This window comes from Sceloporus undulatus, chromosome 2, assembly GCF_019175285.1.
Source record: "Sceloporus undulatus isolate JIND9_A2432 ecotype Alabama chromosome 2, SceUnd_v1.1, whole genome shotgun sequence".
Taxonomy (NCBI): domain Eukaryota; kingdom Metazoa; phylum Chordata; class Lepidosauria; order Squamata; family Phrynosomatidae; genus Sceloporus; species Sceloporus undulatus.
This window is the reverse complement of record NC_056523.1, coordinates 217,096,715-217,119,702: the sequence shown is the minus strand read 5'-3', so window position 1 is coordinate 217,119,702 and position 22,988 is coordinate 217,096,715. Positions and strand designations below refer to the sequence as shown.

Below are 22,988 nucleotides of genomic sequence, written 5' to 3'. Positions count from 1 at the left end.
GGGGAAACTCTACTATGTCCTCACTCACCATCCCCAGGACTCACAGTTTTACTGTAGCCTGTGATACCCCCAACTGAAAAGCCATTCCATGGTTAGTGGAAACCAGGGTTATCAGAAAAGCCTCTAACTATTCCCTATAACCAGGTTCAAACCAATGACATAATCCACTGAGATCCAATGGGGTCTCAGTGGTCGATGTCAGTGTTTTGTGTCTTACGGAGCATAATCAGATACTTCTCCAATCCCTGTGCTCTTCACCAGGCACCGAATGACCATTCAGGAAGATATTACAGCAAAACCATGAATCCTTGGGTTGCTTTGGTCACTGGGGAAGGTAGAGGAGAAGACTCAACCTTTGCAACAACAGAAAAAAACAAAAAGAGATACAGTACATAGGAAAGATAGACTTTTACTTGCATTTACAGTATCACTAACAGGATACCAGGTTATGACTATGGTAGGTTTCTCCTTCTTCATACCCTGAATACATGTCATAAGTCTCTATTTGCTCCATGTGCTAAAAATAATTTATGTGAGAAGCAATCCAAAGGTTTTTGACACTACTTTGTTTGCAACCTTCCTACCAAATAATGTCTCCAGCTTCTTTACCATGTCTACCATTGTCTGTGGATGTCTACACCAGGTACTTCCATCCCTGCTGTTAATGGCACTCCTATTTCCAATTGATCCTCCCAAGATTGCTCATCCTCATCTCACCTGTAGGTTTTCTGCCCCTTGGCCAACCATGATTGTGAGATCATCTCTTCCACTTGTACCCAGAGGCATATTGAGAGGTTGTTCCTTAAATGAACTTGTACTTGACAAATGCTTTGCGGGAACACTGTTGCAGGTTCTGCACAGCTATCAGTGGGTAGCAGGGTGCTGTCATTTTCAAATACAGTTTTCCTTCTCAGAGCGACTCTGAAAATGCTATTTCAGAGCTCACTCTGAAGTGCAACATTTTTGCTTCACTGTAATTCTGGATGGCAAAACACAGAAATCACAAATAACTATGGCCAAATGTACTGAGTCATTCTGTTTCCCTACAACTGATCCTGTCAGTGAAAAATGTCTTCTCATACCTATGCAATTGTTAAACAACAATAATGTGGAGTTGTGTTAAACATTCCCCATCCTATCCAGAACACAGCAAAATAACTGGGGTACACTTTATACAATCTGTACAAACATATACTTGCTACTGATAGGGCAGCCATGAATTTAGCTTCCAGTAAAGTCTGTCTCTCCCACACAATCCTGAATTCCAATGTTTCTTTGACTCCGGAACAACTGATTGTATATTTTTGCATAGTAAACAATAGATTGTTAATACAGGTGGTAGAGTTTCAGGTTATAATTGTCTTCTAGTTTCTTTCTGCTTGAGTGAGGAGATGGGCTATTTCTTTTCTGGGCACTCACACCTTGTCATATAATATTTCAACCATAAAATAGCATAGAATAGTTTTTGTCCCAATACATTATTTTGGCTGAGACAAATAAATAAAAAAATTTAAAAATCACACAATGGCAAAATAAAATAGATTTACTGAGACAATTTTTATCCAAGACTTTTGTCTTTTTTCAAACAACTTTATATGGTAGGTAACTGAAACCCAAGGGCATTGTTTACAGTGGCAAATAGAAGTAATTAATACTGTCATAAAATGCCTACCATGTGGGTCTAGTTCAGTGTGAGTAGAGCCACAGAAATCGAGGGAACTAAGATGTCTTGTCCAATGAAGTAAGAGTTAACTGACTCATACATTACATGGAAACAATGCATTCAATCCAGATTTAATCACACCTAGATTACAATCAGTAAAACCAATGGAACTTGTATCAGGCATTACTGTACTAACTTGTACCCCAATGATTTCAGTGGCCCTAACTCAAAGAATGCCCTAAATCTGGATCCAAAACTTAATGGATACAAATGTTTATCTAATCTGGCCAAATGCCTAAATTTAAAATCAGAACATAACATTCCTCAAAAAGGTTGGCAATTAATATTACAAGTATCAATTTTGAAAAAGTAAGGTCACTAGATCTTGTTCCATATAATCAAATATTCATCTCATATTCTAGCTGGCTGTGGTTGTATCCAATTTAAGATATGAGCATACTCATTTGAGCAATATTGGCTTTTCATATTTATTGCTGGAAAGAAAAAAAGCAGGATGGTGCACATTTACCACAGTATGGATAAAAATCAATATTTTGAGAACATTAATTTAAATTGGATTTTTAATTTCTGACTTCAATTACAACTGATGTCTCTTTTTAATAACAGCCTGGTTTGAAATTAAATCTAGATTTAATATAAATGAAATCTATCTTTATAATCTATTTAAACTGAATCCATGATCTTTTATCAAATATACTAAATTAAATCCAGTTTTTTGATAAAAAGGATAACAATGGAGAAAGACATATTACTTGAGCAAATCTTGAGATCAAGTATTATAAACATGTTGGGACAGGTTATGCAACTGTATTATGTTATTGGGGCAAATGATGAAAATTTATGCTTCTACCAACCAAGCCTCATAACCATTTACTTTTCAATGTCATGTAAATATATGGTTGCATGTAGGTAATCCATCAGCCAGCGCTTCTAGAGAGTTCTAACTACCAACACAAAAATAAATTGCCTAGGCTAATATGAAGAGCTTCATCCTGTGAAAAAACTGGGGGAATCTTTTGATATTTCAAACTATTTTAGAAACTTCCCTCAGTTTGAAGAGTTTGCCCCCATGACATGTTGAAGGCTTACCAGCCTAATAAATTCAGCGAACTAAGCTGATTGTTTAGAGGCAAAATACACATTAAATCCATGATCAACCACCATGTTCCAACTGCCAGGAAATGCTGCTGCAAAAGACTAACTTGACAAGGAAAACAATATGGGGACTAGGAACATTTCCCCTATGTTATTTTACTAAATTATATTGTCCACCTTCTTTCCATTTAACATTTTACTGGCATTTAACAAATATAGAACAAAATTATAAAGTATTTGTGACAGAAATGAAGATACTGGTTGAAGAACAACCATCCCCTAAAATTATTTTCAAAGTGTCTTAAAGATTAATCATTCTTCAGCAAAGAGCAGCAGACTGATGAGTACATTCCTGGTTGTCATCAAATCTGTCACTTGTATAGTTGTTTGTATTACATGAAGGTAGGAGTGTTATTCCACTGACTATGCTACTAACAAAATTAATAGGAGTATATTTGTCTGCATTTTTATCATCTGAGAGATTAGACAAGGGCAATTAGCTTTTCCACCAAGGCAACACCCCATATTCTTTGATACCATATGATTAATGATACCGGTTTTTCAATCAATGTAGCAATTTCAATCTTTCAGGTAAGTAACTGGGTCTTCATTCAATAGACAGTTATTTGGGCCTGCAAAGAGTGAAAGCATGGCAAATTATGGACATTGTAATCTGTAATCTTGATTAAATCTAATTCAAAGTTTTTTATTAGAAGTTTGTTACTATTGGGCGCTCCAGCTGTATGTGTAAATAAATGACGCTATTAAATCTCTCTTCATCATCATGATCAATCTGATGTTATGCCAGAAGACAGCTGAAGGGCATCACTAATATTTTGTATCAATGAAACTGTTTCTATATTCTTCCTTTTGGGCTGACGTTTTCTCCATCGGGAATGGGTGGAAGTAGCAGGAACTAAGTCATGTCTTTCTGCCACAGAACAAGCAGCAGCTCTGAGATTAGGCACAAGAGAAAGTTTAGACCTAGAAATGAATCCACCCCTCCACTATTTTGTCATTCAAAGTTGCAGCCAACTGTGGCTGCATTTTGTGGATGAAAGTAGAAAAATCAACCACAAATCTCTCAGCACTGTGCTCAGTTCAACCTAGTTTCCTTGCACATACATAGAGAGGGCCAACTAGAAACTAGTTGATGTCACAATTGTCCCTTGTCTTCAAGCAGGGGCAAATCAAGCACACTGCCTTGTAAACTCTACCTATGGTTATTCTGTTTTGAGAGAACAAGGTACCAAGCTATGCACCCTTAACTGAGAGTAACTTAATGGTGCTTCCAGGGGCAGTGCAGAACCATCTCTTGGGAGTGGTCTGTTCAGCCACTAAGTAAACATATATAGGATCATATTGTTAAAGACGCAAGTTATACTGAAAAAGATTCAAATACACCAGCATGAACCAATTAAATTTTGTTGCTCTAAAACTTTGTTAAAAATAACCTTCCATCAAAAATGTTATAGCAATTGCACATTTGCCAGAACCTAGGGGCTGAACAGACCACTCCTAAGAGATGGTTCTGCACCGCCCCTGGAAGCGCTGGGTTGGGGATGTTGCAACTGCCCCCAACCTGGCAGTTCCGGGGTGCAAAAAGAAGCTGCAAAAAGCGTGTCCTTTCTGCACTGCAGAAATGGTGCACTAACTGCCGCTGAGGCTCTTTGGTGCAGCACATGTAAACTCTGTGCCAAAGATGTGGTGTGGCACCTTCTGCCGTACAGTGGAGAACGTGGCATTACGTAGCATGGGGGAGGAGTCAGGGTGCATGCCATGCAGTTGCCATGCCTCCACTCTGCCTCGATACCGGTGTTTATTGCCAGTCTGTTTAGGCCCCTAGTGTCACCAGCAGTTTACTACATTTATCAAGGTGTGGGTGGGTGGGCACGGTCCTTCAAGTTGTCTGCTGACTTATGGAAATCCCATGAATTTCATAGGAATTTCTTAGGCAAGGAATGCCGATCCAGTACTGATCCAGTGCTCAAAGAGCAGTGTCACACTCTTTGTTTGCTTTCATTCACTTCATATCTACAAGAATACTGAAGATGCTGCTATGAATTATTTCCCATGAAATATAGCCTACAGCACAAGGTATTCATTCCTTTCAAGTACTGACCCAAGGACTGATCCAAAGAATTCATTGTGTAGAAACTGAACAGGCTGAGAAGCTGGTATGAATTGTATTGCACTTGTTATGACTGCAATGGCCATCATCTCGATGCAAATAAAATGTGACTTGACTTGGCCCATCTGTTATAGTTGTAAGAATGCTGCTTCGGGGCTTGATGAGAGATGCTAATTTTAATTTCTCACTATTCCATGAATCTCACTGGGTGACACTGGGGCCAGTTAGACATATGGCTCAAGCTGGACTACCCCACAGAGTTGTGAGGAAAAGGGTGGCGGGGGGAGAGATTCACCCTATCTTAAATTCATGGGAAGAAGAGCTGGATATAAATGTAACTGGTACAATAATTAAATATATTTATACTTTCTTAAAAGATATGTGTAAACAGAATCAACTCACTCAAGTATAGTGAGGGCAAATAAACTATAAAGGCTATCTTAATATGATGTATCATTCATATTACTATAGCTCAATCTAAGTGTAACCCTTTACAATATTAAGTTATATTTCCTTTTAGTAAGTCTCTATTAAACCATTTTAAGCAGTTCTGTATTCTGCCCCAACAAAATTCCAATTTGGTATATGACATACATAGTCCCAAAACACAGGGAGTACATGCACGTAAACACCTACATGTAAAATATACCACTTCAGCAAGGTAAAGTCGAATCTCGTTTCGTCTTAAGACCAAACACCTATACAAATAAATGAGGTAATACCAGGAAGTATGGGGTGTTATTTTGTTCCTGCCTCATCGAGAGCTTTTCCCTGCCTCATCGAGAGCTTCCCATAACTCAAGAATTGCATTATCTTTTCTTCTTTTTCACCAAAATGGCTGTATTCCCTTACTTGCTTTGTACCTAGGCTCTAGGTACAAAGCTGTTGATATGGTTTTTCCCCACAAGTTTTTTTTTACAAATATATTTTTTCATAACCTTTTTCAGTTACATTATACAATGAGAATACAATTAGAATTAGAATGCAATCTCTACAATTAAAATAATATGTTGTCAAATGATTGATGAATGGCTGCAGGTTTTTAAAGGAGCTTTTTTGCTGAACTTAGAGGAACAACATAATGGGCCATCATGCAGATATCATCATGTTAGCAATCCATAATGTCATCAAATGACATGTGTGGATCATAATTTTTCCTGAATACACTACAATTCACTTTTTGTCTTAAAGTTTCCACCTTTCTTACTATACAGCTAAAATGTTCTAAAACTAGAATTGGATTCATAATAATTATCTGATGTTGTTATATCCAAAAATGTTGCTTCCATATTCAAGTGATGTGTATCCTGGTTAGCATGTGGTTCTATATTAAAGCTTGCTATGCCAATAGATAACTGCTTCAAGTGGGGTATACTGACTGCTGTGCCAGTACCATGTCATAGGCTATGTCTTTATGCAAGCATTGGCATACAGACACATCTATTCAAATATTTAAGACTAGGAGGTAAATACTGATTCACTTCTGAGGATGACTGAATTGTTTCAAGATATATTCTTTATATGCCTTTCTATACAATTGCAAGTTTGAAAGAAAGAGACTACAAATAATATTTTATAAAATAATTTGAAATTTGAACTATGAACCATAGTTGCATCTTAGTTACAGGTAACATTATGAACCAGAACTTTTAGCGGATGGCTATGTTTAGGCACCAGCCACACTAACAGTTTAGTGAACGCTATTTTGAAGAGGTATTCAATCCAGATCAGAAAACATATATAAAACTATTATATCTGGGGGTATGCAAAGTAGTTCTTGCCATTTTCAATTAGACAGACACAAGAAAAAAGGCTGCAGTCTGCAGAAAACATTTTCCCGAAAAATAAATGTACAGGATTTTTGTCGTAATTCTAATTGTCTGGTTTTCTAAGAATTCCTGATAGTATGGACAGAATGGATCTTTTGGCTCTAGGAAAGGGGAAAGATTGAAGTTGCAGCTCTACAGAAGTTAGCATTCCACTACTGACAATCTAAACGTAGGTTAAATATTGAGAGAACTATAGTGTTAAGGAGTGTCTTTGAAATACATCTTCCCTCCTATTTTACAATAGCCATAACCCATTACTATTAATTCTGAAAATGTGACCAGATATATAACACCACCCTGACTGCAACCAATTATTTTCCTGGAAATAAACAAGTAGAGGCAAATGGCTTAAAAGTGCACATTTGGTCAAATTTTTTACAAGAGATTTAATTTCTAAAGTATAAGTAACATATGCACTGTACATTTAGGCAATGTTAATATGAAATAAGCCAACCAAAAAGTCTATGGAAAAAACAACTGCACTTGATAAATAATCTCAGCCCTCAAAGACATCATTAAATATGCTGTTATGTGGCAGGACCCAAATACGTACTCAATACACAAGAAAAATTCTGATGCTCTTTCATGTTTCATAAAAATTAAAACAGTAATTGAATTTAATAAACGTAGTAGTTTTCATGAAGTAGAAACTACTACATGGAAAGAATTGCAGCTTTTTAAAATGCTTGTGCTATGGAAAGGGCAGGTGCAACCCCGAAGCCATATATTGCACCCCGCATTTCCACTAGGAAACTAAAAATATGGCTTCAAGACAATTGATTTTGAACTGGATCTGAAAAAAGGCTAAAGCACATGTCTATACACATACAATAAATATTCACAGCCCTGTTTTTTTCTAAATCAACAAAATACTGGTTAAATTCTAAAATAGTTTAACTTTATATTCAATTATTTCATTTTTAAAAGTTTTGATTATATGTATCCGTTGTGGTTTCTATAAATCAGAAATTGCTTAAATGGTAAGAATTAGCACATTTTGATTTATTAGTACATAAACTGTTTGACATGGGACAACAAATAAGGGTAAATGAACAAATTAAATTAATATTTTTATGTGTACAAGTGATAAACAAGAATGCAAGAAAATCTTTTCGATTTCCATTTTGTGTGTGAGGCAGAAAATAAGTAGTTCCTCTCACTGGAAGCATTTCTTAGAATAAGACACACACACACAAAAAGTTATCGCAAAACTTTTTATACGGAAAAGTATTGGTAACTTAGAAGGTAAAGGAGAATCGACACTGTAGAAAGGACACCGCTCTGAAATGGTTTCCTTTCACTCTCAAATCAAATCAGATGCTTAAAAAAATATTACAAGACGAATGCTGGAAAAAAATCATAATGAACCTCTCAGACGAGAAACTAATTGGTACTAAGTACACAATGGCTTACATTTAATCCTGTTAATAATCACACAAAAAAGAAATAAAAGACTCACTTTTCAGCCATCTCTCTGGACGACTGGGCTAAAATAACAGCATGACTAAATCTGACATTGACCCCTTGGCCCTGCTAGAAGTTTAAAGGATTCCTTTGAGTCTTCTGAGATCCCACATTTCCTCCCACTGCCACCCCCTGCTCAACAGCTCCAAAAGAGTGGGCTAGACCCATACATTTGGCAGTCGTTTTGCAGACAGGTAGAATAAAGAATGGTACACAGAAACTTTGTTCTAGTTGTTGTAGTGACCTAATACTAGATTTAAAACACCTGCAAGAACTGTTGGCAACAGTACCTTCAAATATTTAATATAACATTTTGTTTAAAAGAGTTATTTGAGGGAACAAGTCACTTCCACATCCAAGGTGGGGGGGGGACTGAAAGGAAGAAACGTTCTTCATTCTTAAACCAAATTAAGTATATATAATAGAATATATTATAAAGGGTCAACACAGGTTCATATTAAATATTTATGATAGCATTACAGAGTCGTTTTGAAACCTGCTGACGCTATTTCCGGATAGTCTCAGAATTAAAGCTACAGATTCTCTCATATTGCATCGCGAAGTCAGAAATCCTTTTAAAAGAGGAACAGAAACTTATGGACAAAATTCTGTAAGAAATTTTTATTAGTAGCAAGGAATTTACTTTTTCGATGGGAGAGGCACAGGATGCTTTAAAATACTTTTTGCTACATAATCCTATCTGATCATTAGATCATGCAGAATAAAGTGCAACAGTACATCTACTGTTTAAATAGGATTTGAAAATAAGTTTGGTGTACATCCAAATTAGGAGGAAAAATAGTTGTTCGCAAAGGCTATATTTGATAGCAAGTCCTCATTCCCCCCCCCCCCCGCCCCGCCTCTCAACTTCTGTCAGTTCAAATGTCTGAAAGAGATGTGTCCAAGAGCTCAGCATCATAAAGAATTTAACTCATAACGTTATACAAATTGTCAGCAATCCTCTTTACATAAGAATATTTTAAGAACTTGCATACTACAAATGTAAACTGATTTTTCTCTCTGCTTCAGTGAACTGCCTTGAATGTTGTTCCTCATATCCTATCATTGTCTCCCTGAACAGTGTGCAGACCCTATCTAATCCTTTTAACTTTTTTTCTTCTGTTAAGACAGAGTTATACATACATGTCAGACAAACAGTGGACATTGGGCAAATAAAATGATGACCACCATGGCTATGTTACAGAGCAAGGTTTTTCTTCATTGCTGCCATTGTCTATACTATGTAGAAGCATAATTTATTTGACAAGAGACTCGTTTTGCTTCAAGGTCCACAGGAAAACACATTCACATGTGATTATAAACACTTTTGAATCATAATATGGTCAATGTCTACCTTTGTACAATAGAGAGCATATTTACAGCATAAGACTTGTTGGTTGTTGAATAGTGTCTTTTTACCAAGGAAAATTAGCCAGTTTGGTGGGTTGTGCGCATTGAGGTGTGCAAGGATGACTAGAAGAAGGGGGGGGGGCTTGCAATGAACTTTATCCCCACATCCACCACCACAACCACAACCCAGTATTGCAGTTGCAGGTTGTGTGCCCAAATGAACAAATTAGTCCAGAAGTACTATGAGTCTATGCTCTAGTACCTAATGTAGGAGAGGTGATTCCTGCAGAATTATTTTCACGTGAAAAAGCAGAACATGTCATGCAGAGACGCCTTTTTCCATGCATTGGTTTGGGTGACTGGATTTTTATAAAGAATGGCACTGTGCGATCATAACTTTATACAAACACTACTATACCAGCTCTCCATATCCATGGATTTTTTAATCCACAGATTCAAGCATCCTCGATTTGTAAATATTCTTTAAATATTTATAGTATATTTTATATTTTCTTTTTAAAATATATAAATTCCAAAAAGAAAACTTTGATTTTGCCATTTTAGATAAGGAACACCATCTTTTACTCTGCCGTTGTATTTAATAGGTCTTGAGCATCCAAAGATTTTCATATCCATGGGGGGTCCCGTAACCAAGCCCCAGTGGATACCAAGGGCCCATTGTATATAGTTGTGGGGAACAAAACACAGGTAATATTTGAAAGGCCTGTGGTAAACTTTGTCATGCATCCTTTTTCCAGAATTTATTCCATTTTAATTTATATAGCGGGCTATGACCCATGGTAGTCATTTTGAAAATTTATTCAACAAAATTACCTTGAAGTTAGCTTTTCTTGACATTAGCTATCAGAAATTCACCTCATCTGTCTCATTTTCAATACTGTGATTATACCATGTGCACTTTTAAGCAAGTATTCAGCAAAAAAAGCAAAGCAAACCCTTACAAATACAAGACTGCATCCTTTTTCCACAGCATAAATAAATAGCATACTAAACAGTATAAATAAAAACACTGGATCAGTCAAGTTGACACAGAGGTATACTAAGGTGAAATCTCCCTTATTGTACTTTGAGAGCTAGTACAATGCTTGGGTTGAATGGCCTCACCTGTTTCATTTAATAAATATTTGTTAGCAAGTTAAGGTTTATAACTGATAGACATATGATCATAACAGTGAAATTGTCAAGTATTCTTGTACTACTTAATTTTAGTGCAGGAAGTGGGGTAAGATAGCAAACATTGTCAAAGCAGAGACTGAAAGACATGAAAAATTGATTATTTATACCAATTTTTGGTATAAATGTTAGCCAGGCCAATTATTGCATGTGAACTACTAAATGCCATAACATCTCAACCTAGAGTAGCATTCTTCTTAGAAGATGCCAGCATCAGACATAAATCCAAGATTCACCACACTGACTATGAATTAATTTATTTGAAATCATCAAGTTCATTACAACAGAACCTGTGTCCCACTGTGAACGGACATGAATGCTTCTTCTAAAAGAAGGTTTCAAAAGTAGGTACCTGTCCCATTAAGACTCTTGTGAAAATATGAAATAAGTTAAATTATTATTACCCTTGGGGAGAAGTTTTTGACCAAACAATTGAATTAAATAAGAGAATCATAATGTGTGCACTGTAAAGAGCTCTCTCTCTGTCTCTCACACACGCACTTTTGTCTGAACTTGAACATGATGGTCAGGGACAAGCAAGTAGAGATTACTTTTGTCACTTTTTCTTAAACTTCTGCGATGACGGTTATCCACCAAAAACTACCGAAATGGAGCAGGATAAACACTGCATAACACATAAGAACTCAGATGTTTAATACACCATCACCGATGGGGATATTGTCACAAATTTATCATGGGAGGGCAGCCACAGCACAATAGATCAGAATGAATTAGGGCTTCTTAAAATTATAAACCTAGTAATCCAGTAAAATGCCACGTTTTTAATTGCTTCCTCATATTTTACATCCTAAAATACATCATGTTATTCACTGTCATGTTACTGTAGGGTCTTTTGATATATGATATTCATCTTAGTTGAAACAGTATTTTGGATCACTTTTATAATGTTTATACTTTTCATAGTCGGATTCGGCCCTTTCCTTTTGCCACCTGGAATACCAGTTAACAAACTATGCAACTTCCAGCAAGTAGAGTTGCATTTTCTCATTATTGCTTTTGCCCACCGCTAAAGCATATTTGCTGTGCTTAGCAGGCTAACAGATACAATATGTTTCACACAAGATGGGGTCTGATGTTCTGGATATCATCTATGCTAAAATACATCTCTTACTCTATTATGCTGCATGTTCATGATAACCAATAGTTTTTGGTAAGTAGGTTTGATTGTCTATTGATGCCATGCTTTCAAAGAGGGAGCAGAGAGCATTTCTACTGCTTTCAGGTTTCATAAAACTTAATGTAAAATAGGGAAAAGTAGTTTTCCACACATTCTTAAAATCTCAAATAACAACGAACATTTCTTCCTAGCTTATAAGGAATACCAATAAGCAGGGATAAGGAAGAAAGATCAAACTGATCACAGAATTGGAAAGATTCCCCTCTTCTTTTTATTTAAATAAAAAAAAAATAATGACCAATAAAGAAAAGGGTGAAAGTGAAAAAGTCAGCCAGAATATATGACCATTTGAGCATGGGCACTCTTGCAGAAAACCTCACCCACAAACCGAAGTAATGGGAAATTTAAATGAGTTAAAGGAAAAGTTTACAATAGGCAGAGAAATTTACAGAGATAAAAGGAACTGCAAAGTGTTGAGGTATACTTTGTTTAGATCCACCAGAGATTTCCACATGAACTCTATTAGTTTTATTAATTTTTTTAAAAAAATAATCAAGAGATTCAAATGTATCCACATTCCACTGTAAAGAAGATTAACATTTCTTTAAACTTTAATCAAATATCCATATGCATGTAGTGTTCCTAGCGAGGGCTGGTGGATTCCCATTGCTTATTACAGCTCCAGGGTGCATGGTGTGATACAATAATTAATGCACAAAAAGCTCTTAAAGACTGTTAACATCCCCGTAAACAGAAGCCCAAATTAGGAAAGTTTAAAAATAAAGCACCAGATTTAAAACAGGTCCATCGTTCTCTATAAGCGACAAAGGATACTACTTGATTTAGAAATTTTTCACCAGTTTAGTGGCACAGCACTGAAGGTACAGAAGCCACACTTTTGCAACACTGAAGTTAATTTATCCCTCTGGAAATTCTAACTTACATATAAAAAGACGTATCTTAACGTTAGCAAATCGAGATTTCATTTTGAACTAAATGGGGTTTGAATTAAGCAAATTCCATATATTTTAAAGGACCACCAATGCTGCAATAAAAGACAGTCACTGAAAATAAAAGACATCTAGCACCCTGTATGCCCTACCTAGGAGATATGCCAATAATGATTATTATTAGAAAGAATGGACAGAAACACAGTGAAAACTCTAAATAACAGGGCATTTACGTGAGATTTCATTGTACAAGTATGCATATTAAAATGGTTGTTTATCTTGATATACACCTAGGCAGCAATTACTGTTAGTTAAGAAGCAGCAATTACTGTGATTCTACAAAATTCAGGGTTTTATTTTCAGGATATACACATAACTACATAAATTACTTCAAAGAGCACAACTGCTCCTAAAGGGCTCGCTCAAATTAATGGTATCACTGTTATTGTTGTTGTTGTTATTATTATTATTATTATTATTATTATTAGACAGGATTAAAAGACAAGAAACTGTTTACCCTACAAGATGAAATTTCACCCCCAAAATCAAAATGTTTGGGACAAAAATCAGCTTCTCCTATTGCCTAATGAACATCAGTTGAGGAATTAATAATTCAAAATTACTCAGACTTGCAACAGTGTTAGCAAAATGTAGCAAAACATTTAGTAAAATAACTATTTAAAGGATTTTGGTTTTTTTTCTTAAATTAACATAATTTTAAAAATAAACAAAATTAAATTAAAATGATGATAAACGTATTCTGAATTCCACATCTAATTCTATTTTTGGAATTATGCATCAGCTAACTACTACTATACACATTTTTTTCCTCTGAATGAGTCAATGTAAAAATTTGAACAGGAGTTTCTATATGAAAGCAACATACATAAAATTGGATTTCTATTCTAACCAAGAGTAGCCCTTTTATTTACTCAGGTAAGAATATTTAACGCTGCCTTTCCAATTAGGGAGGGTATTAGTTTCATGGAAAACACAAGAAATAATAGTAAGACCATTTATAAATGTTTATCCTACTGGATCAATAGTAGGAACAATATCTTGTGTAACAAACACATACAACCTTTACAAAATTTAGCTCTATATTAGATATGTCTGCATTTTAGAGAGATCAGATTCAAATTCTTACAGGGAACACAAAAGCAAAGGAAGTAGATGCTTTTCAACTGAAAATCTATTTTCCAAGCAGGCTGAAATTCTGTGTTCTGCTTTTCTCTTCCATGCTCTTGAGGTTTTGTTTCATAGGCATTTGAAGTTGTAACGTTAATATTCATAAGGTGAATTCTTACAGAAGGCACATTTGGTCTCCATAACACTGAGCATGCCTAAAAGCTTCACTGTATGTTGTATAAATACCATATACATACCAAGCTCTGTTAGGTTCAGCCAGAAGTTGTATTTAAAATGACTAGCTACTTTTACAGGTCTGTTCCAGATCTATTTCAGAAGCATGTGTTTCTCTTTTTAATTTATTATTAAGATACATATTAGCAAAATGCACTGCCATTAGATTTAAAAAAACAGATTCAAATCACATCATGTATTTATTTAAAATAAAAATCCATGCAAAGGCTCCTTCTCAATTTTCTAAAGTAATAACCAGCAAGAAAAGCTCTTCAAACACATCTGCTTACATAATCAGTAACTATCTACACAATCTGCTCTTCACATTCATTATTTTTGGTTACACTGTTTTTGACTAAAACCCCTCATCTGACATGGAAAAACGTGTAGGTAGAAAACATCTTGCATACTTTACAATTTCATCCTCCTCCACACACACACACACGAAAAAAACCACCTCTCAAACTATGACACTTGGTTTTTCTCTGCCAAACAAAGCAGTTTTTTTAAAAGCAACTGCAAAAAAAACACAACAACACCTCACAACAAAATGGTTTCAATAGAGCAAAACGTTATTCTGAAAACATTTTTGTTTGTCTATTTAGTTGCATACCACTTCCGAAACAAAACTGACATCAGATATGATTTCATCCCCAAATTACCAGGATGTCAGAAATACCAGAACAAATGGTGCTGGGACAAGTAACAGTGGCAGCAACGCATTAAGAACAGAGAAACTAGTCTAACTATCTCAATACAGTGTCTTTTTCTAAAAGCATTCTTAAAATGCCAACCCAAGCTGTTATGCAGGTTCCTTCTATGAGCTTCGAATGGGGTTCTCAAACAATTGCTCCAAAATGCAATGCAATTTCAATGCTGTTTACAAAACACTGTGAGATCCATGGTACACTGCTTTAGAGCGTTCAGTATTAGTGAGAATAAGTTAATATCCAAATCTGTCTGCTTCCTTTTTAGTGAACAATTACATTTTTAAAAGCTGTCCAAAATAAACTATACGCTTCTGAAGTAAACGAGATCTAGCATTCCTGGATCTCTTTTCTAGATCCAGGAATGCTTACTTGCAAATTAGCTTACTTGCTGTTCACCGCTATGATCTCTGGAATAGCGGTATATAAATAAAATCAATTAATTAATTAGATAGAGGAAATAGTACTAGTAGTTATTTTTCTAAGGAGACTTAGTAGCATTTAGCCTCAGGGATAGATTGTAGTGCTAGAGAACTAAACACAGTATTAATCTTAAAAATTAAAAATAGGGAGACCAGTAGTACAGATCCTTGGTTTTTTGAAAAGTGATACAAACAGTCATTAGATAAAACTATCCAACCCAACTTTTATGTAGCAGTTATCTATATAAAATCTTACAAAATTAGATTTAGATCACAATATATATGTAGTTCTGGGCTGTGTCGGGTATCACAATAAACCATGGCTTATCACGAAAAGAGTGAGACATGGTAAGCTTTGGACTCAATAGACACCCCCTGTGCCCCACAAGTGCAGCCACAAAGAATTGAGCAATTTTTGCTTCCTTCTTTTGATTAATCACAGTTGGTTATTTTGTCCAAATCCAACAAAGGGCTGATAGAATGATGCAGGGTGTGATAGGGTGAACATCTTTTCATCTCCTGAGCCTTGTCTGCTGCTTTTGAGGCCGCAAGATAAACTAGCAAGTGGCTTGGAGAATCAGCCCTGTTAGCCCCATTTGATCAGAAGCAACTTCTATGAGGGTGGTTCAGGATTTCTTTCAGATGCCTGCTTCAGACAGCATGTTGCCACTGAAAGCTCACACATGGTGAATCAGTCTATTCACAGCCCATTCGCTCAGTCTTGAGGTGGTTAAGGGACTGGAGGGGATTTTCTATCTTTGAGAAGAAGCAACTGGGAATCAGTGTAATAGCTGGGTCAGCTGGAAGTTGAGGGAAGTAGTTTTGTTTTGTTAACCATTACTTCCCCTGTACTTTCAATTATTGGTCTAGAAAGAGCCAACAGAGTAGCCACCAGCAGTTACCCACTTCCAGCCACTGAACAATAGGGGCTGTTCCTTTGAGAGTAGTAGCAGGTAAGTGCTAAGTCTTGGAAAAAGGAAATGAGGCTTTGTGTTCTTGACCACACTATGACCACAAAATTGGCAATTAATATACAGCTAGAAGTGTAGAAAATCCATCAATCCCAGCGACAGTCAAACAGATCTGGGCTTTATTTGTTACTGTCGGTGATATTTAAATTTTTATTAGTATTATAAATTACAATTATAAGGAATGTCTGTATATAAAAACAACAACAGAATGTATCAGGTGCAGCTGGATGGATATGCCAACAACTGGTGCAATGAAAGGAAAAACTAGAGTTCAGAGAAAGGGGGGAACCATTAAAGTAATAATACCCAAAGGAAGGAATGGTGGTGGCAGGACTTTTGATTCAAGGAAAGCCATGTTAAGGATATGTGTACTGCATTCCATTTCAGCCTGCCCTCCAACCTTGATAGTATTGTGGAGCCATGGTATCTGTTGGGGTTTGGTTCAAGGACCTACTATGGATGCCAAAATCCATAGACACACAAATCCCTTTAATTACAGTGGCACAGTGAAATGGCAACCCCTATGTAAAATAGCAAAATTAAGGTTTGCTTTTCGGAATTTATTATATATTATATTATATTATATTATATTATATTATATTATATTTTCAAGCCATGGATGGTTGAATCTGTGGATAAAGAATCTGTGGCTATGGAGGGTTGACTGTATTCCAAGTCCATGTGTGTTCTTACTGAAGTTAGGAGAAATAACAGGGATGTACAATTGTCCCTCCACACTTGTGGCTTTGACTTTTGTGGATTTGATTATTCACAGATTTTATTAATATGTTCTCCCTTGGAATTTCTAAGTCCTCCAGAGCAGTTCTATGGTCAACTTTAACCAAAAATGCAACTAGAGAGTCCTAGAGAGAAGACTCCACCAGGCGTTTGTAGCTCCTCCAGCACAATTCTGTGGTCAATGTCTGGCAGGTGTTGACCACAGAGTTCAATTGGAGGACCCTGAGATTCCTAGAGAGGTGTTCTCTCAGGTAAAAACATAGTGTTTTTGTAATTTGTGTTTTTTCCCCATTTACGGGGGTCCTGTGCCCCTAGCCCCAGTGAATGTGGAGGGATGAGTGTACAGTATTTGCAATTAACTTACCCAGTAAAAAATCACCAACTTTGTGCAACCAATATCTAGCTCATCAAAGAAGGAGGTGTAGACCTCTCCCTAGTATGTCCACAAGGCTAAAAACTACAGAAAAAAATCATGGCTTGTGGACACAGAAGAGTGGCAGCTTTGTTGTATAACAAGGGTGGGCAATGCCTGTAGGTCTGGGGCTCCACTGGCCTGCTCTGAAACTCCACGGGCAGTATCTTAGTATCATTACTGCACTCCCAAATTTTGACAATTTAAGGCATAACTTCACTTTAAACAAAGTGCACGATCTCCACATGCCTTATCTTAACACAGAATTTCTGGGTGGTGGGGGAGCTGCACCACCACACAACTAGATTTCAACAGACATCTCAGACCTGAAACACAATTCCTCCCTAGCATCCTGAGTGTTTCAGGTGATGAAAAGCCAGCCCCAAACAAATCTAAAACATCAGATGCAGAACCCTTCAATGGCCCACTGTGAAGGATTCAACCTTCCTGCTGAGAAAACCTCTCATATGCAGTGAATTGGATGTAATGATTTTAACAGGAGCAAAGATGGATACACTCACTACATCATCTTATTTGGCTGTATTTATATCCTATCTTCTTCCTAAAAACTAAAGTGAGTTATCAAAATTAAAACGTCTTGAAACTGAAGGGAGTTAACATAATTATTTTTAAAAGTACAGATAAAAATGTAAGAACTCACAATATTAAAATACAGTTAAACAAACCATACACTTAAAATACAACTGGATTAAAAGAAATTAAAATCAATAAAAATGCACAGCATCTATCCATTAAAAACCCCTTCCACAGCAACCAGTCAACTGCCAAAAATCTGCTTAAAACTAGTGCTAAAGTGTTTCTTCCCCTGTCAGGGGAAGGACAACAGAGGAGGAGGCAACCTAGCATTGAAGAGTACTCCACAGCCTCAGAGCAGCCACTGAGAAGACCTGCTCACATGTACCCAGCAAATGTGCCTGAAAAAGTCACCCTGGGATACATCTCTTCAAGTTTTTAATGGATATTTTTCAGTTTGCTGAACCAGAGGATGTGGATGAGGTGCTTGGAAGCTGACGCCCCATATTTTTGTTAGACCCTTACTGATCATGGTTATTAAAAGCATCATGGATGCAGTTGAAAACCTGAGTTTTACTAGTAGTCTTGGCTGAATCTTGGATTTACCCTTGACACTAAAACGGATGTTGAGATTTCTCATATGTCCAAGTCATCTGTTTTTAAGATGCATTATGATGCATTCCATTTTAAACTCTTCAGCACTTTTATGTAATCAGTTTATTTACACAGTAATAAAAGAGGCAGAAAAAAGCAATGTGTAGGTGGGTTTTAAACTTTTTCGTTCAATAAGGCAGATGACTGACACAACAGTTAATTTTAATACAGTCACAGTACTGTTCATTTTAGCTCTCTCTCTGCTGTCAAGCTATGAGCAATATAGAACAATATAGACTATGCCTAATATATTGTATTCAAGACAGTCTTTCAAGTCCTCCAGAACATACACATGTGTTATATTCAGTGTATCTTTGAACACTGAACCCAGTCAGTTTCAGTCAGAGAGCAGCCTGAATTCAGTGGGTTGGATACAGATTTGGGATAAGCAATTGGCCTGGAAACCTAACTGAATAAGGACAGCAGTAGAGGCTGGGATGCCCAAAATCAATCAGAAGAAGCTTCCACCCATGGATCCAATCCAGTGGCACCTAGTTCAATTGATGAGGACAGAAACAGTAAAGAACTTCTTTTTCTGGTAATTACATTTCTGTAAAGAAATCTGTGAAACTTGTGATTCATTTGAGAAAGGAAATGTACTTATATATAAATATCTTTAGTCAAAGTAACAAACAATACTCACTCTTAAAAAAAATAATGTGTACTTTTGACTTTAAAAAATCCATATACAAATAAGTACAGAATGGGATGCAATGAACATTTTGGTGGAAAAGTGAGAAACTCTAGAATGCGACAGATGGATTTTTCACATCCCCAGAACAAAACAGTGGCAGATACATATAGGAGAATAAAATAAAGCACTAAAGCTAGGTTTTCACTACTATCATTTGACTATTTCTAAAGATGTTAGGGATTTCAAAGCCGCACACACCTTCCAATTTGAAATAAACATGCTTGCTGCCCTGCATGCCATATTCAAAGAATAGCATCATTAAATATTTGTAAACACAAACATCATTTATTGGTAATCTAGTAATTAGTAATATACAACTATTAACTAGTTGTAGCTCATTTTTCTATTACGACAGGCAAATCTTTTTCATAGCTCTACTTCAAGTTGTTATTCACAAAAATATACTAACCTTCACTAGATGAAGCTCCACAGCCCTCGAGGTTTAAGAGAATGTCATCATCTCTGTCATCTTTGTCACCTCCCAACAGCATCCATTTCTCCAAATTATCACTTTCAGAGGGTATACTCGTCACATCATCTGCATCCTCATCATTGGAGCTGTCGTCTATTACTAAGATCTTATGGATCATGTGAATACCATCACGGTGAAAAGAGATGGACTTTTGATTAGCCCTGTTCTTCCTTCTTGAAGAAGCCTGTTGCTTTGAATTCTGGGTAACATGAGAAGGATCTCTAGGAGGTTTTGATGAGATGGGCTCAGAAAAATTGGAAGATTTTGCTGATGTTGTTGGCTTCTGGAATTTGCTTGTGTAAATGCTGTCTTCATCAGGGGTATCAGATAAGGTGATGATATCTGGACTATCAGAAATATGATTTTCACTGTCTGAAATGACAATAAAGTTGCCTCCCTGATCATGTTTACTCACTGAATTCTGTATCTGTACAGGTAGAGTTGCTTTAGTTTCTTCTTGTCCATTGATATCCTCAAGGTCTTGTGCATAATGGACTTGACTGTAAAGATGAAATTCTACTTCACTATCAATACTTGTTTCACTGGAAGAATCTTCACAGTAGAGTTCATCTTCTATTGCTTCTATATTATCATATTCTCCCAACATCATGGAAATTATTTTGTTTCTAAAAACAAAAACCAACAATTAATTATGTGAAGCAAGCACAGATGAAAGGGTCAGTAACACATATACAACAACCTTTAAAATGTACCGATCTCATTCATTTTAACAGCAAATTTTATGCATAGTTAATCAAAAGCAAGTCCTTCTCTGTCAAAAGACATTTACTACCAGGAAGAGTGCAAAGAATGGACTACAGATTAACAATGCAATCTTAATTCAAAGGCAGGCTGGTAGGAATGGGTTAGATGGCATGAGGCGCAAGGCATTTGTACCATTTGGTGACATAATCCTCTTCTGCTGGCTTATCTCAGAGATCAACTGACAGAGATCAGTCACCACAACGGCTGAGATTGGCTGGTCAAAGAACCAAAAGGGAAAGGCGGAAAGGGTGGAGCAGAAGAGGAGATGGGTTATGTCACATCCAATTCCGATTCAGCCCAGAGAAACAGCCCTTGTGCCAGCGCAAAGTTAGGCCAAGGTTAGAGTTGACCTAAGTTATTTCCTACAAACTGTAACCAATGGGAGCTCCTTGAAATAAAGTCTCTGGATTCCATTATGTCAAAGGGAACCATAGCCTGGGAGGACTGAGGTTTGGATCCTAATAAAGTTTCCCCAGTCATGAAGTTTTTTCAAGAAAATCTGCAGTTCTTCTTCTTTTTTAATTTTTCCAAATAGTCTTTCTCACCTATCTATACACAACTCATGCTTTTAAAAATTAAAATAAAACCAGAAATTATCTACTAATAGAACCCAGTCAGATAATTAATCCCAACTAAGGGCACAAGATGTTTCTGGGCACTTTTTAAAAAAAAGCAGACTAAATACTATATATTCTCATGTATAAGTCTAGAAATTTTAGTCAAAACAATCGACTCTAAAATCCTGGGTCAACTTATCCAGGGTTCAGTATAAGTAATGTAGCTTAACTTTTATCAAAATAGGAATCATCCCCTTCTCTGAGTAAAGTGGTGAAAGGCGAGAGCTTAGTCCGTTCCAGGAAAAACTAAAAGAAGCACCAACCACTTCTTCTCTCTTTGCTGCAGCACCATTTCTGGCCCTTTTGAATGTTTGGGTGTACTTTGGCATTATTTTCCTGTCTTTAGTCCTTTACATCCTTTGTTACATATCCCTAAGCTTTTCCTCAACTTACATCAAAATCCATAATTTTGGGCCCAAAAACTTATACATGAAGTAACTTATAGTTGAGTATATATGGTAAACAATTTAAAAGTTTCAGCAATTTCCACAATGAGTTGTTGTTTTTTTTAATTTATGAAAAGGTAAGCAGACAATACAAATCAACCTTTTCAACATTAGACAATGGTCCATTAGTATCCACTGGGGTTCCAGAGATGCTCAAGTCCCATTAAATAGAGTGGCATAGTAAAATGGTGTCCTTTATATAAAATGGTAAAATCAAGGTTTGCTTTTTGGAATATATACTGTAGATATACTTCAAAGTTAAAAAGAAATCCAGCTAGGCCTATTGGAATGCTAGTCATGTTCAGTGGGAGTTTTTCACTATTGGCAGAGGAACAGTCTCCATATATTTCAACCTTCTTCACTCCTACAGTGATGTGCACCTGTCTACTACATCTGTCTAACAACTGAGACATTACTTGTTGTTCTTGTTCTTGTTGTGTGCCTTCAAGTCCTTTCCAACTTATGGCAACCCTAAGATGAAGCTACCACTATTATCAATCAAATATCCCAATACAGTGGAGAAACCAAGGGAATCCAAACATCTTGGGAGTGAGGAAGGAATATAGATGTTAACTTATTTTCCTCTGAGGAAGCAGACCAAGTCTACGAAAGCTCGTGCTAAGACTTATTTTGCACAGTTAACCTCAAAGGTGCTGCAAGATTCCTCCGTATCTTGATTTTCCTCCTGTTAGTTTTATTGTGCAACCATGCAAGCCATCACTCTGCCTGCAGATGCCCCAGATGACACTCATAAAAAAGGGATGGAAAACATGTGGACAACCAGGTGTTAGAAAACTACAACTCCCAGCAGTCCAAGGCAACATAGCTAGTGGTGAGGTAGGTATACTGGGAGCTGCAGACTGATCAGAGATGGAGGGCTTCACAATTTCCACCCTGTCATAAAACCAGAAAGTTCATACTATCTAAAGATGACAATTTTCTGCCACTATCAATCACCACCATTTTCATGTCAAGCATCTGGCTCTCAGATACAATTATGCGAGAACAAAAATATCTGCATTTTATTTAGGAAAGTTGCATGCTTGCACACAATACAAATTCTCTCTATAAATATATACTGGCTTCAAATGAAAAAGAGACAAAGGTAAGAAGCATGCGACACAACGGTACACCATGTTTCTGGCTCACAAACAGGCATTTGTAAATGGTTCACACTGACAGTCTTAGCTTAAAACGGAAAGGAAAAGGAGAAAACTAGACCAGAGAAGAAAGCAGCAACTGTCTCAAGATCTGGAAAGCAAGCTGTGCTCCCATTCTTGAGTACAGGTAGTCAATTTAATTCATTACTGAAGATTATAAATCTTTGACATGATAAATTCGCAAGAACAGTACAGATCA

At 36.5% G+C, this 22,988-nt stretch overlaps 1 protein-coding gene across 4 annotated transcripts in view; it reads right to left on the bottom strand.

Moving 5' to 3' along the window:
• The window catches only part of ZCCHC7 (zinc finger CCHC-type containing 7), a 200,882-nt gene that overhangs the window by 168,145 nt on the left and 9,749 nt on the right, over positions 1 to 22,988 (bottom strand). For all 4 annotated transcript variants that reach the window (XR_006102458.1, XR_006102459.1, XM_042454491.1 and 1 more), the window contains exon 2: positions 19,739 to 20,427. Coding sequence is in view for 2 of the 4 variants with exons in the window: in XM_042454491.1 (XP_042310425.1) it covers positions 19,739 to 20,411 (673 nt within the window). In the remaining 2 variants the exon portion in view is untranslated. The remainder of the gene's footprint in view (positions 1 to 19,738; positions 20,428 to 22,988) is intronic.